The sequence below is a fragment of the Suillus plorans genome (genome assembly GCF_016647745.1).
Source record: "Suillus plorans strain S12 chromosome Unknown HD556scaffold_111, whole genome shotgun sequence".
In the NCBI taxonomy this organism is placed as follows: domain Eukaryota; kingdom Fungi; phylum Basidiomycota; class Agaricomycetes; order Boletales; family Suillaceae; genus Suillus; species Suillus plorans.
The window spans coordinates 99,041-113,062 of NW_024537495.1; the positions used below are offsets into that span (position 1 = coordinate 99,041).

A 14,022-nucleotide genomic window follows, 5' to 3' on the forward strand; every position below is an offset into this window, starting at 1 on the left:
TCTGGTGTTACAATAGGGCATGCTGGCTGCTAACCTGACGCGACACGATGTTGCTGGGGACAAAGTCGCTTAAAACATCCTCATCTGGAGCAAAGAGGTCCTCGAGGGCGATCAGCTGGTGAAAAGATAATAGAAAACTCGACGTACGGCCATTTGTGTATTTGCTGTAGTGGTATGTGTAAAGACAAACTTGGAGCAGTTACTTAAGTAAGAACTTGAAGCTTGAAATGGCCAAGACGTGACACGATAACTCAATTTGTACTTCAGACCGTGTCTGCACTATAAATAAATACTTAATCCGAAAGTAAGGCAGTTTGCATCGTCTGAGCTACAGTACATACCACTACTAGTAATATACTTGGAACTTGTGACAAAATTGATGATTTTTACTACGAGATGACCCGAAGCAATTGATCCCACGATCATTTTCAATTTCTCACACAGGATCATTTTGCATCATCTGTCTGAGCTCGGTCTCTGGAACCCTCGCCTTGAATTCGATAAAGGATGGCTGATCCTCTCCCCTCATGTACGTCATGTCATCGAGTGGCTTCGTAGCACCCAAAGTCAGACGGAAGGCCCAAAGAACAAGGAGCGAGTTAATGAACACCGATCTGCAGCAATCAGGGTGAGCTTGGAACATTTGTGTAGAAGGAAATGTATACCTGTTTGCAACGTGTTGGCCGGGGCATACGCTAAATACGAGTCAGTCAGAAGTCGAGTGTCCAGAAGAACAGTTGTTTACCGACGACCAAACCCGAAGACGAAGAATTTAAGATCGTCCCTAAGGCAACCTTGGTCATTTGTCCAGCGCTCAGGCCTGAAAGCATGAGGTTCTGGGAAGATGTCTGGGTCTCGAGAGATGGACCTGATGCATTATCTGTCAGTCCCCTGTTACTTTTTGTCTTGAAGGACCGACCAATGATGACCGATTACCGTAGTCCCAGCTGGAATACAATAGTTTTTCTGATGGGCCCAGTTATTATTTTCACAATCAGTAGGTCAAAAAGTACTTGCCCAAACCACATCGTTGGTCGTTCGGTGAGGCAATCCTGCCGTGCGAAACTTGTAAACCTAAGTTTGTGACCGACAATGATGATACCCACCGCTGGGAACTAGCGGCCTCCATCTCAAAGCCTCGGAGATGAAGGCATGCAGACGAGGGAGGGACTGCTCGTCAGCGAAGGTCGGTACTGAGGTGGAGACATCGTTGAATCGATACACTTGCAATGGGAATCGACCTACCTCGATCCCTTCCTACAACTGCGTCCAGCTCCGCCTGGACTTTAGCTTGCTCATCAGGGAAACATGCAGCTGCCATGAGCACCGTGCATATCGCCAAAGTAGTCTGAGGACTTCAATCCGTATATTCGAAAATGACAATACAAAACACCTTACCGTATCAAATCCTGCTACATAGAAACTGCCAGCAAGAAAAGCCATCTCCGTCTCTGTCAAGCCATGGAGTTCAACATTTTCTAGCATATATTTCACAAACGAAGGGCCGACGTCCATATTGCTCTGCTGCGGAAGGATTTAAACACCGCGTGAAGATCGGCGAGACAATACGTACAATTTGGCGTTTCACGCGGTTCAGTAGATCGGTGTTGAGCTGCTTGCTCCTTTCAAACCCCCTTTTTAACTCTTGGGCATACCAAGGAAGGTATTTGAGCCACGGGATGATGTCAGCAAGATAAGCGCCAGGGCGCAGGGCTTTACGAAGTAACCGAAGGTTCTCGCGGAAAAATATGGTTTCAGGATCAGTAGCAGATGTAGGCGTGGTCTTGCCGTAGGCAACTTTCGTAATCGTTGTTGCAGCATAACTTGAAAACGTTCATGAGTAATACACTGATACAATAGGACAAGTGCTTACGTTGCCGCATGATTCTGGAAGTTAGCTGGATCTTCAAGAATGTCGATGACCATGTTCTTTGCGTGTGACATATGCAGGGGCTGATATTCCTCAGCTGATTTGGGCTGGAGATGCGTATGAAGTACTCTGTATCACATTAATAAGTCTGGGACATTGTTGCGGGAAACGAACGAACCTACGCCACATGTTCCCAGAATGTGTAAGGATGACGGACAGTCCACCATTGTGAATTTCTCCAGCAGCAACGAGGCGAGGACGGTCAGCTAGCGACGCGCCCTGCTTCTCCATGATATCCACGACGGCCTGCGATACACTGAGCTTGGACATCACAAGTCGGCTTGGAGGGACTTACTTCGTGGCGGCCGATAATAACGATTTTCTCAGTTCCTGAACGAATGGTAATTACAGGTCCGTGCTCGTCAATCCATTCCGTTACAGTGAGAAATGGGCTGAATGGCGATGGCACACAATGAACATCAAAGCAATGAGTGAAAGGTGAAACTTTACTTGCGAAGGGGTATGAAGTGCCCCCGAAGTCTCCGAGTGAGAGGGGAGGGTGGAAGAGGGAAGCCACTCTCTGATTTTGGGAGGTAAGCCCGAGAAATCACTCCTACTAGTAATAGTATCTCTTACAACTTAGTATATGGTCATGCCACGCAGATGTTTGAAGTATATGAGGTAGTAGCAGCTGCTGCTCGGCTGAGGTGTCCATGACACAGAGCATACAACGATAGACAGGCACTTGTTGCCATGTGAGAATTGTATGAACCACGAAGTCTATGAGAGGGGAGACGAAAAGAATAAGTTTAAGAAATGTTCGGCGAAACGTCGGGGAAGTAAGGAAGCTGGTGGAGTTGCATTTCAAGGAGAGGAACGCCAGAAGTATGCAGCATACTACGATGCGCTTAGCAAAGAAGTGTAGAGCCGGCAATGAGACCCACCACATACCGCACCTCAGGCCCTGTGACTGTGCAGAATATCGCGACAAAAAGCGTACCAGTTACGTCCTAAGACGACCGTGACCGGCAAGGTATCGCGAAGCACGAACGGAAAATCGATGGAGAACCGAACATCACCGAATTGGCGACTTCAGTGAATCCAATCTTTAACCACTGTCGACAACATGGTATGTTTGCGACATTCAAGTTGAATTCATGCCTTTACTTCCTGTGGAGCAACAGAGAAACTGCTCACGACAGGTAAATGCATGCCCGCAAATGAAGAATTCAGATTCACATTACCTCGAGGAACCTAGTCGGGTGGTAGCATCAACGGTACAACGGGCCAGCTTCTCCAACACCTCTGTCATCATCGGTCGTTTTTTCGGGTCTTCGTCCATAAGTTGCCACGAAATTTCGAGGAGGGTATCGCGATCCGTGGATGGGCGACACTTGTCGCACAGCGCCTCTAATGTCTTTCCACAGGACCACAAGTCCGCACGGATCGCACTGTAGAAGCCATTACCAGCGGCTACCTCGGGGGCGATATATTCGGGAGTGCCCACGACGCCACGGAACCTATGTTCGACACCCTTGACTCGCAAGGACCTGTTAAAATCGATGACAGTCAGACAGCCGCCGTTGACGGGGATCAAGATGTTGTTCGGCTTCAGATCCATGTGCGCCACGCCGTGTTGGTGCATGAAGTCGACCGCTTCGAACAGCTGTTTAGCGACAGACCACAGGTGTGCACTGGGTCTTGTTAACGACGTGAGCCAGCCGCCAGCCACCGGCATCGATATGACGTTGCCGCCGCGCACAGGCCAGATTCGTACTCCAGAGATGGTATGATTTGCAGGGGAATCGATTCCTGTGAGGTATTGCAAGATTTCAATTTCCTTCCCCCCTTCTTTCACGAACTTCAGGTATCCCTTCTCGGACTCGTGAGTACTAGTAGTGTTCGACACGCAAGCTATCAGTGGATACTACAGGAAGTTTCTAACGCGTCAGTATCACATTCCCAGACGTTATGATGACACGTACCCCAGCAGGGATTAAGTTGATCTTGTAATTCATCTTCTTCAGAATAGCTTGGATACCATCCGTACCAAAGACGCCGAGATCATCTTGAGGCTCCTCGTCAGCATCACCCACTACTGGGAATGGGTGAGCTAATCGATGATCAACAGATATGCTGATGTAACTTGCCCTCCTGAGGCTTGATCACGATGTAGACATAACTATCTGATAGGGATTGTGCCAGAATCCGCAAGGACTGCACAGGGTGCACCTTTTGCCAATTGCTCTCATCCAGGCACTCTAGAATGATGTCGGCAGGGCTTCGGTCATCAGGAAGGTGCACGGGATTTTTGAGCTGGTAGTAGTCGCATTGATCAAATGAGATTCTACCCAAAATACGACGTGCATCAGCCGATTCGGATTTGAGGTACGCAAAGGTATCCTTGATCCGAGCGTTATCGGAAGTTGTAACATGGTACAACTCGGTGTCGAGGACGACGAGGAATGTGTGGACCATCGCCGGACTCAACTGTGGGAGACGCGATGAGTCAATTAGATGTAGATATATCAATATGCGAGCACGAACTTGTTTAGATTCGCGACAGGTAAGGAACGATGACTGCGTAGCTGCAGAGCGAGACACAGGAGATCAAAGGGCAGTTGAACTATAGGTGTGGCGGACCTAGCTGAGTCACACAATCTTTGGTAAGCGACCACCCAAAAAAGGAAGCCGAAGATGCACTTCGTGACCATGAATTTCTGAGTCTTCCTGTTTGGAAAATTGAGCGGGTATCGAATGAGGGCACGAAACGGATTAGACGAGTGCCATAAGGAGTGTATGTAACTCAGTCTCGTGAGTCGAAGACTACGAGACACTGACTGACCGTGACCTACTCGTGCAATAGCATAGCGATTAAACACGTCAAGGCTACATGGTAAGAACTTGATAATACACGCAAACTTCACGGACGCGACCTCACCCAACCCTCCCAAAAACCCTCCCAATCTCCCAATCTCCCTCTCAACCCTCCCAACACCAACACCAACACCAACACCCCGATTCCCAGGCTTCTCGAAAGTCCGTTCCGTCCGTCCATCATGCATCATGCATCAGGCCTCAGGTCCGACCGACAAATAGCACCTATTGATTCAACGCTTGGCGTTACCTACTATACTAATGAGCCCCAATGGTAACAGCGTCCACAAGCCTTAGGTTTAGCTTACCCCAATCATCCAGCACCTCCCTCAGCGAATTTACGACGATGGTCGCCATAGATGCCAGTACGTGCTGAATATTGTTGAACCGACTATATGATGCTGACCTTGCAAAGATAATTACCACTACCAAAACGACACCCTAAGGAGGATAGACGTCAGAATAGGTGCCCTGACATCTCAAGTTTCGGCCCAGGGGGCCTCATCATGTGCCAGAATAGATGCCCTAGCATCTGGAGTCTCCGACCTTTCAGCGAAAGTCATGGCGCAAGGGGCCTCAATAGATGCCATCTATAGCTTAGATGAATCTGAAGTAGACAATGTCGCGACCTGTCCTCAGCGAAATTGGCCAGCCGAGTTCAAAAGAGGCGAGTCTCAGAGTGATTGGACTTGTATCATACTACTCAGTCAGCACACGAAGGCAAGATGTAGAACCGAGTGTATTTCATATGGTAATGCGAACAATGTTGAAACCACTGAAGACGGCACGAGGCCGATGACCGAATGATTCTATAGAACTCGTCCGATTGAGCCGATAATGGGGGAGGATGATCTTGGCCGGACAGAGAAATGAGAACCTTGAAAAGCGAGGATGCAACCTACTATATGCTAAGTGCTTATTCAGTGAAGGCAATTGACAAATGTTCAGGAAACTGTGACCGCTGCCGGACTGCCGAGAGATATCAAACTATGCACTATGGGAGAGATATACTCACTATATCATTGGCACCGGATGGACAGGCCAGTAGATCCACCCCACGATGCCTTGAAGGTGATGAGAACATATTAATGACATTTTGGCCGAGGACATGTCTTCCTCGACGAGGAAGAGATGTAATGTACAGGGAATCACCAGATAGATGGGTGGTGCAGCCAGCCACTTACCACATCGACGCGTCATCAATTCATCCTCGAACAAGGTTAACTAGCTGAGTTCTGTCAGGATGATTATGATCGAGAGTATTACATAATTAGGGACGTTTGTGAGAACGTGACATGAGAAGCCGAAGAGTGCAACTTGATTTTCGGTATTTGCCGAGGGGCGAGCAGAACTTCTTAACCTTCAAGCCTATAATACCTAATCCGAAAGTAAGGCAGTTTGCATGGTCCAAGCTACAGTACCACATCTAGTAGAATACTTGGAACTTGCATGATTTTTACTACGAGATAACCCGAAGCAATTGATCCCACGATCATCTTCGATTTCTCACAAAGGATCATTTTGCATCATCCGTCTGAGCTCGGTCTCTGGAACCCTCGCCTTGAATTCAATAAAGGATGGCTGATCCTCTCCCCTCATGTACGCCATGTCATCTAGCGGCTTCGTAGCATCCAAAGTCAGACGGAAGGCCCAAAGAATAAGAAGCGAGTTAATGAACACCGATCTGCAGCAATCAGGGTGAACTTGGAAGGTCATGTGCATTTGTGTAGAAGGAAACGTCTACCTGTTTGCAACGTGTTGGCCGGGGCATACGCTAAATACGAGTCAGTCAAAAGTCGAGTGTCCAGAAGAACAGTTGTTTACCGACGACCAAACCCGAAGACGAAGAATTTAAGATCGTCCCTAAGGCAACCTTGGTCATTTGTCCAGCGCTCAGGCCTGAAAGCATGAGGTTCTGGGAAGATGTCTGGGTCTCGAGAGATGGACCTGATGCATTATTTGTCAGTCCCGTGTTACTTTTTATTTTGAAGGACTTACCAATGATGACCGATTACCGTAGTCCCAGCAGGAATGCAGTAGTTTTTCTGATAGACTAGGTTGTCATCCTCACAATTAGTAGATCAGAAAGTACCTGCCCAAACCACATCGTTGGTCGTTCGATGAGCCATTCCTGCCGTACGAAACTTGTAAACCTAAGTTTGTGACCGACAATGATGATACCCACCGCTGGGAACTAGCGGCCTCCATCTCAAAGCCTCGGAGATGAAGGCATGCAGACGAGGGAGGGACTGCTCGTCAGCGAAGGTCGGTACTGCGGTGGAGACATCCTTGAATCGATACACTTGCAATAGGAATCGACCCACCTCGATCCCTTCCTACAACCGCGTCCAGCTCGGCCTGGACTTTAGCTTGCTCATCAGGGAAACATGCAGCTGCCATAAGCACCGTGCATATCGCCAGAGTAGTCTAGGGACTTCATTTCATATGTTAAAAAACAACAATACAAGACACCTTACCGTATCAAATCCTGCTGCATAGAAACTGCCAGCAAGAAAAGCCATCTCCGTCTCTGTCAAGCCATGGACTTGAATATTTTCTAGCATATATTTCACAAACGAAGGGCCGACATCCACATTGCTCTGCTGAGGAAGGATTTAAACACCGCGTGAAGATTAGCGAGACAGTGCGTACAATTTGGCGTTTCACGCGGTTCAGTTGATCGGTGTTGAGCTGCTTGTTCCTTTCAAACCCACATTTTAACTCTTGGGCATACCAAGGAAGGTATTTGAGCCACGGGATGATGTCAACAAGATAAGCGCCAGGGCGCAGGGTTTTACGAAGTAGTTGAAAGTTCTCGCGGACAAGTCTGGCTTCAGGATCATTAGCAGATGAAGGTGTGGTCTTGCCGTACGCGACTTTTGTGATAGTTGTTGCAGCATAACTTGAAAACACTCATGAGCAACACACTGATGCAATAGGACAGCGCTTACGTTGCCGCATGGTTCTGGAAGTTGACTGGATCCTCAAGAATGTTGATGACCATGTTCTTTGCGTGTGACATATGCAGGGGCTGATATTCCTCAGCTGACTTAGGCTGGAGATGCGTATGAAGCGCTCTGTATCACATTGATAAGTCTGGGGCAGTGTCACGGGAAACGAACGAACCTACGCATCCGACGCCACATGTTCCCAGAAGGTGTAAGGATGACGGACAGTCCACCGTTAAGAATTTCTCCAGCAGCAACGAGGCGAGGACGGTCAGCTAGCGACGCGCCCTGCTTCTCCATGATATCCACGACGGTCTGCAATATACTGAGCCTGGACATGACAAGTCAGCTTGGAGGAACTTACGTCGTGGCGGCCGATAATCACGATCCTCTTAGTTCCTGAGCGAATGGTAATCAGAGGTCCGTGCTCGTCAATCCATCCTGCTACAGTGAGAAATGGGCTGAATGGCGATGACACACAATGAACATCAAAGCAATGAGTGAAATGTGAAACTTTACTTGCGAGGGGGTATGAAGTGCCCCCGAAGTCTCCGAGTGAGAGGGGAGGGTGGAAGAGGGAGGCCGCTCTCTGATTTTGGGAGGTAAGCTCGAGAAATCACTCCTACTAGTATCCCAAGACAAGTCGCAGTAGTGAGGACGAGTTGTGTGCTATTAAAAACGCGTAGGTCAGGCAGTTGTAGCATGATTGAAACGCAAGGACGGGAGAGAAGCGGTGGCAATTTCAGTCTTCAAATACCACGCGTGCAGCTATTGATATATTGATACCTGATGTCTTCTGAATGTCAGATTCAGCAGGTGACCGCCGATGAGAACGGAAAAGTGTCTCTCACGTCGATAACCTGAGTTGATAAGGCAATGCCAGCATCCGCGCCGTACGGTGATAACACTGGGCTGTATATATAGTCAAAAACCTTGTGGACGACGCTGGACGGCCATTGCTGTAGCAGGTGCCAAATGTCGCAGACGCAACAGAAAATATTGGGTATGTCACGGTGACAGCAACATTCAAATACGACTGTTGTCGGGCATGTGTTGGGAGCAGTTCATTGTCTTGCATGGCGGAGCGACGTAGTATCTCTTACTACAACTTAGTATATGGTCATGCCACGCAGGCGTTTGAAGTACATGAGCGCCGACTACGTAGCAGCAGCAGCTGCGCGGTTGAGGCGCCCAAGATACAGAGCATATAACGACAGTCGGACGAGCACTTGTTGAATGCGGGAATTATGTGAACTACGAAGTCTGTCACGGTGAGAGGGGGAGTGAAAAGAAAACCGAGTTGAAGAATGTTCAGCGAAACGTCGGGGAAGCAAGGAAGCTGGTGGAGTTGCATTTCGAGAGGAACGCTAGTAGGAACATGCAGCATACTACGATGCGCTACAAACAAGTGGTGACTCAGATCGATTGCATAACTACAAATGATATCATGCAAGGCGGACGTCTACGCACGAATGACTAGATAAACATCGAAGCTTGCAGCAGTAAGGTAGACTCAAGCGTTGTTAACGTTTGTGTAGTAAGAATTGCCTCGGAATCAATATTGGATTGCGTAAGCTGCAGGAGCTTACTTAGAAATTTCGCCACGACTGAGTATAGCACGACAATCTAGACAGAAGACTCACAGTATCTGGGTACCCGGCGCCGCGAACATGCAAGTGGTATTTTGTTTGGTTTGTTCGATTGTGACTAACTTGCTGAACTGCAGGGCCTCTGTTACCGTGCAGTCTAATGAGATTGCTAAAGCCAGCTTACATGTCGCCCTTCCATGGTACACCCATTTGTACACCATTCCATTCCTCTCGCTCTATCCACTTCTCGCGTATGCGTATTATATCAAGTATGATGACTGGTTACGAAGCGAGGAGTGGACTTTTTTGGCTTGTGTATCTCTGGGCGCAGGTCATGCTTTAAGTTTCCTGGTCACTCGATGGAGTGCTGGCGCGAAAGCATGGATAACAACACGAAAGGTGTGCAGTTATGTTTAAAAATGTAGATAATATCCTCATATACTCTAAAGGCGCGGTCTATCGAGGATGCAGACTGTATACGCTTGGTTCCTCACGTCCATCGTGGTCAAGGCGAGATTGTTCCATTGCTCAAGAGTGTTCCATCGGAGCCAATGTCCTACACGTTCAACTACCAGCGAGATACTTACGTTGTAGCCGGCAAGAATCCCATCGTGTTCACCCGCCTCCCGTACCCATCTACCCTGCGTCCATCCTTGTCTTCCTTTTTACAACCCACTGGCCTCAATCTGGATGCAATTTCACCCTTGAAGTCACTATATGGCAAAAATGAATTCAACATTCCGATCCCCTCTTTCTCGGAGCTTTTCGCTGAACATGCGACGGCTCCCTTCTTCGTTTTCCAAATATTTTGTGTCGCGCTCTGGTGCTTGGATGAGTATTGGTACTACAGCTTATTCACGCTATTCATGCTCGTCATGTTCGAGTGCACCGTTGTGTGGCAGGCGCGTTTTTTCTTTCTTCCCGTTAGCAACTCCCAAGCTAACTTCCCTTGTAGCGTGTGAAAACTCTGACAGAATTCCGTACGATGGCTGTCGCTCCGTATCCCATTCAATGCTACAGGCATTCACAATGGATCACAGTCCAGTCTGACGAGCTTCTCCCCGGAGACCTTGTTTCTGTTGGTTAGTGTCGTCTGTCTAATGGCGATATTAATTCATTAACGTATCATCACAGCACGACAGCAGTCTGAAACGGTAGTTCCTGCAGATATCCTTCTCATTCAAGGCACATGCATCGTCAATGAAGCCATGTTGTCGGGAGAATCTACACCGCTACTCAAGGAATCTATCCAGCTTCTCGATAGCGGAGACAAACTTGACGTCGACGGCGCGCACAAGAACACGGTTCTGTTCAGTGGAACAAAGGTGCTCCAAGCAAGCTCAACGGGTACGTCGAACACTTACATTTTCCTTCTTCGTTAATGTTGTTATTCGGCTCTCAGGTCAAGGACAAGTCACCGCATCGACTCCGGACGGTGGATGTCTAGGACTTGTTTTGAGAACTGGTTTTGGCACAGCCCAGGGGCAACTTGTGAGGACGATGATATTCTCAACTGAACGCGTGTCTGCAAATAATTTCGAATCATTCCTCTTTATCGGATTCTTGCTCATTTTCGCGATTGCCGCTAGTTGGTATGTTTGGGTGAAGGGTACGTGTTATCTATTATGTATTGGGCTCTAATCACGAGTATACATAGGCATCGAGCGCGATCTCAAAAAGTCCAAGCTCTTGCTTGATTGTGTGCTTATCATTACGAGTGTCGTCCCCCCAGAATTGCCTATGGAGCTTTCTTTGGCCGTGAATGCGTCCTTGGTTGCTCTGTCAAAATTCGGTACATCAAGTTTCGTTTTCTGTGATGATTTATCTCACTATGTTTACCAGCCATATTCTGCACCGAACCATTCCGTATCCCGTATGCTGGTCGCGTCGATATTTGTTGCTTCGACAAAACGGGAACCATCACCGCAGAGAACTTGGTCTTAGAGGGTGTTGCTGGTATAGAGTTGGTATCCCATATCTAATCAACATCTCCCCGCTAATATTCACACAATTCTAGCGGGTCAGACAAACTCAAGCTTGTGGACGTGAAGGACACTGCCAAGTATACTACCCTCTGTTTGGCTGCGGCACATGCACTCGTTCGTCTCGATGATGGCACAGTCGTTGGAGACCCAATGGAGAAAACGACCTTAGAAGCTCTTGACTGGCAGCTTACGAACGGTGATCAAGTAGCACCGTCTTCCGCCAAGTCGCCCAATGCGTCGAGGATTTTCATTCGGCGCCGTTTCCAGTTTTCGTCGGCTCTTAAGCGCATGTCCACGGTGTCGAGCTTGCCCAGCGGCAAGGTTCTTGTCGCTGTTAAAGGTGCACCGGAAACGATCAAAGGCATGCTCGCGGAAGTCCCCGAATGGTATGATGTGACATACAAGTGGTATACTAGGCGTGGCAGTCGTGTTTTGGCTTTAGGAACGAAGGAGATGGACGCCATGTCGACCGACAAGGTTAGTCATAGTCTGGTAACTGCATCCGCGTTGTTAACAGTTACGTAGATCAATAAACTGTCTCGCGAGAATGCTGAGAGCAGCCTTATGTTTGCAGGATTTTTGGTCTTTCATTGTCCTCTCAAGCCAGATGCTGTTGAAACACTCAAGATGCTTGCCGACTCATCACACAGGGTAAGTCATTCGTTCGCTATGGGACTTTACTCATTGCAGGGTAGTGCATTATGATCACTGGCGACAACCCATTAACGGCGGTCCATGTCGCACGTGACGTCGAAATCGTCGATCGCGATGCGCTGATTTTGGATTTGCGAGAGAACCCCGCACATGAAGCAGGTGAGTTCGTTATCATTGTAGCCACTACGCCCAGTAACGTCTGTCATAGATTTGGTCTGGCGCACTGTGGATGAAAGTAAGATTATTCCGGTGGATCCGTCTCAACCTTTGGACCAAAGCCTTTTCGACGAGTACGATATTTGTATTACCGGTGCCGCCATGAAGCAGTACGAATCTCGTCCTTCATGGAATGATTTGGTACAGAATACCTGGGTTTATGCTCGTGTCTCACCCACGCAGAAGGAATTCATCCTTACCAGTCTTAAGACGCTTGGTTACACTACGCTTATGGCCGGAGACGGCACCAATGACGTCGGTGCACTCAAACAGGCTCATATCGGTGTAGCTCTTCTTGACGGCACACCCGAAGATCTCCAGAAAATAGCGGAACACCAGAAGGTTGAGCGGATCAAGAAGGTCTACGAGAGTCAGCTGAAGATGTCGGCAAGGTTTGGACAGGTGCCGCCACCTGTGCCTCCTGCTATTGCGCATCTCTACCCAGATGTTGTTGAGGCACAGAAAAAAGCTGCAGCGAATTTACAAGTCGCACGTAAGAAGAATCCGATGGAGAAGGTAGCCTTATCATCCCTGTGAGGGTTCGCTTGGCTCACCGTATTCTAGTTCGACCTTGCCTCAATTACTGATGCTATGGCCAACATGGAAGGCGATGAGGATGTACCTCAGATCAAACTTGGAGACGCTTCATGTGCCGCCCCATTCACATCGAAGCTGTCCCATGTCGCTGCCAGTGAGTTTGTGTATACTTACCGTGCAAGGTTCCTACTGAACTTTGAACAGTTACCCACATTATCAGGCAAGGTCGCTGTACTCTAGTCGCTACCATTCAGATGTACAAGATTTTGGCGCTGAACTGCCTGATCACTGCGTACAGCTTGTCGGTTCAGTATCTTGACGGCATCAAATTTGGTGATTATCAGGTAACCGTTAGCGGAATGTTGATGTCCGTCTGTTTTCTCTGCATCTCTCGGGCCAAGGTGGGTTCTTGCTTGAATTTTTGTAGTCATACTGAGTGTTCGACAACAGCCGGTTGAAAAACTTTCCCGAGAGAGGCCGCTGGGCAACATCTTCAACCTCTATGTGCTATTATCCGTGCTGCTCCAGTTTGCCCTCCACATTATATCGCTCATTTACATTACGAACTTGTCGCATTTCCATGAGCCGTAAGTCTCGATCTCATTCATCCTCACAATGTGCTGAGTCCTGTACAGAGCTGGTGTTATTGACCTCGAGGCGAAGTTCGAGCCCAGTCTCTTAAACACTGCCATCTACCTTCTGGGTCTCTCTCAACAGGTTTCGACATTCACTATCAACTTCCAGGTAATTCATTTCACAGAAGACGCCGAGGTTTGATCCATTGACGGTATCTCTCATAGGGTCGCCCTTTCCGCGAGGGAATCCGCGAAAACTCGAGCTTGTACTGGGGGCTTGTCGGAGCTAGTGCTGTAGCATTCTCTGGAGCTACGGACTTCATGCCTGAGTTGAACCGATGGTTACAGATCGTCGAGATGGAGGGATCGGTACGTCATTTTCCCAATTTTTAGCATGAAAATCTTATCGTTGATCCTTCATCCGTCTAGTTCAAGATGAAGTTAACCAGCGTCATGATCGTCGATTTTGTTGGTTGTTGGGTGATTGAGAAGCTTTGCAAACGCCTGTTTGCAGATCTCGAGCCAAAACCATTAGTTACACGGGGTAGGGAACGGAGAGAGGCGAGACGAAGGGAGGAGGCGAGACTAGCGGATGAGGCAGCCGCAGAGAAGAAATCTCAGTAAAGACGCTGCACACATGTAGCTAGATTCCCCACACAAGGCTTTCGAGATCATCTTAGACTTTTTCAAGTTTTCATGTCGAAGCCGGAACGATGTCGATGACTTTAAGCTCCGCCTGAAAGACATCCCAATTGGTATACAGATAGATTA

At 48.3% G+C, this 14,022-nt stretch overlaps 5 protein-coding genes across 5 annotated transcripts; 2 read left to right on the forward strand and 3 right to left on the reverse strand.

The window, feature by feature from the left end:
• Positions 1 to 436: 436 nt before the first annotated feature.
• HD556DRAFT_1435145 (cytochrome P450) lies at positions 437 to 2,819 on the reverse strand (the record flags this gene model as incomplete). The annotated part of the gene is made up of 14 exons (XM_041305395.1): positions 437 to 614; positions 666 to 695; positions 746 to 868; positions 920 to 966; positions 1,024 to 1,052; positions 1,107 to 1,193; positions 1,246 to 1,348; positions 1,399 to 1,524; positions 1,574 to 1,823; positions 1,874 to 1,999; positions 2,049 to 2,176; positions 2,226 to 2,374; positions 2,448 to 2,499; positions 2,769 to 2,819. The coding sequence occupies 14 exons, from the start codon at positions 2,817 to 2,819 to the stop codon at positions 437 to 439; spliced, it is 1,479 nt and encodes a 492-aa protein (XP_041152915.1).
• Positions 2,820 to 2,939: 120 nt separating this feature from the next.
• On the reverse strand, positions 2,940 to 4,009 carry HD556DRAFT_132981 (kinase-like domain-containing protein). Its single transcript, XM_041301685.1, has 3 exons — positions 3,856 to 4,009; positions 3,110 to 3,797; positions 2,940 to 3,059 (listed from the first exon to the last, which is right to left on the reverse strand). Exons 1-2 carry the CDS (start codon positions 3,886 to 3,888, stop codon positions 3,111 to 3,113), a joined length of 720 nt encoding a protein of 239 aa, XP_041152916.1. The 5' UTR covers positions 3,889 to 4,009; the 3' UTR covers positions 2,940 to 3,059; position 3,110.
• Positions 4,010 to 4,828: 819 nt separating this feature from the next.
• Positions 4,829 to 5,658, forward strand: HD556DRAFT_133150 (uncharacterized protein). The gene is made up of 3 exons (XM_041301766.1): positions 4,829 to 5,021; positions 5,081 to 5,112; positions 5,163 to 5,658. Exons 1-3 carry the CDS (start codon positions 4,930 to 4,932, stop codon positions 5,552 to 5,554), a joined length of 516 nt encoding a protein of 171 aa, XP_041152917.1. The 5' UTR covers positions 4,829 to 4,929; the 3' UTR covers positions 5,555 to 5,658.
• A 595-nt stretch (positions 5,659 to 6,253) lies between these two features.
• Positions 6,254 to 8,399, reverse strand: HD556DRAFT_1249945 (cytochrome P450; the record flags this gene model as incomplete). Its single annotated transcript, XM_041298889.1, has 13 exons — positions 6,254 to 6,431; positions 6,492 to 6,521; positions 6,572 to 6,694; positions 6,746 to 6,800; positions 6,840 to 6,878; positions 6,933 to 7,019; positions 7,072 to 7,174; positions 7,225 to 7,350; positions 7,400 to 7,649; positions 7,699 to 7,824; positions 7,874 to 8,010; positions 8,060 to 8,156; positions 8,215 to 8,399. The coding sequence occupies 13 exons, from the start codon at positions 8,397 to 8,399 to the stop codon at positions 6,254 to 6,256; spliced, it is 1,536 nt and encodes a 511-aa protein (XP_041152918.1).
• An 876-nt stretch (positions 8,400 to 9,275) lies between these two features.
• On the forward strand, positions 9,276 to 14,015 carry HD556DRAFT_1422549 (uncharacterized protein). Its single transcript, XM_041304527.1, has 18 exons — positions 9,276 to 9,367; positions 9,422 to 9,683; positions 9,734 to 10,186; positions 10,240 to 10,366; positions 10,419 to 10,631; positions 10,687 to 10,893; positions 10,942 to 11,076; positions 11,127 to 11,247; positions 11,302 to 11,746; positions 11,795 to 11,920; positions 11,965 to 12,082; positions 12,132 to 12,655; positions 12,704 to 12,830; positions 12,881 to 13,077; positions 13,127 to 13,263; positions 13,312 to 13,420; positions 13,477 to 13,620; positions 13,681 to 14,015. Coding segments are annotated over exons 1-18 (3,642 nt in total). The 5' UTR covers positions 9,276 to 9,365; the 3' UTR covers positions 13,876 to 14,015.
• The last annotated feature ends 7 nt before the right edge of the window (positions 14,016 to 14,022 follow it).

Coding starts and splice junctions, on each gene's coding strand:
- HD556DRAFT_132981 (XM_041301685.1), bottom strand. CDS start 3,888: ATGAATTACAAGATCAACTTAATCCCTGCTGGG. Junction 3,798..3,855: donor TCAACTTAATCCCTGCTGGG/GTACGTGTCATC, acceptor AACTTCCTGTAG/TATCCACTGATAGCTTGCGT.
- HD556DRAFT_133150 (XM_041301766.1), top strand. CDS start 4,930: ATGCATCATGCATCAGGCCTCAGGTCCGACCGACAAATAGCACCTATT. Junction 5,022..5,080: donor TATACTAATGAGCCCCAATG/GTAACAGCGTCC, acceptor CACCTCCCTCAG/CGAATTTACGACGATGGTCG. Junction 5,113..5,162: donor GATGGTCGCCATAGATGCCA/GTACGTGCTGAA, acceptor GACCTTGCAAAG/ATAATTACCACTACCAAAAC.
- HD556DRAFT_1422549 (XM_041304527.1), top strand. Junction 11,077..11,126: donor GGTTGCTCTGTCAAAATTCG/GTACATCAAGTT, acceptor TATGTTTACCAG/CCATATTCTGCACCGAACCA. Junction 13,078..13,126: donor TCTGCATCTCTCGGGCCAAG/GTGGGTTCTTGC, acceptor GTTCGACAACAG/CCGGTTGAAAAACTTTCCCG.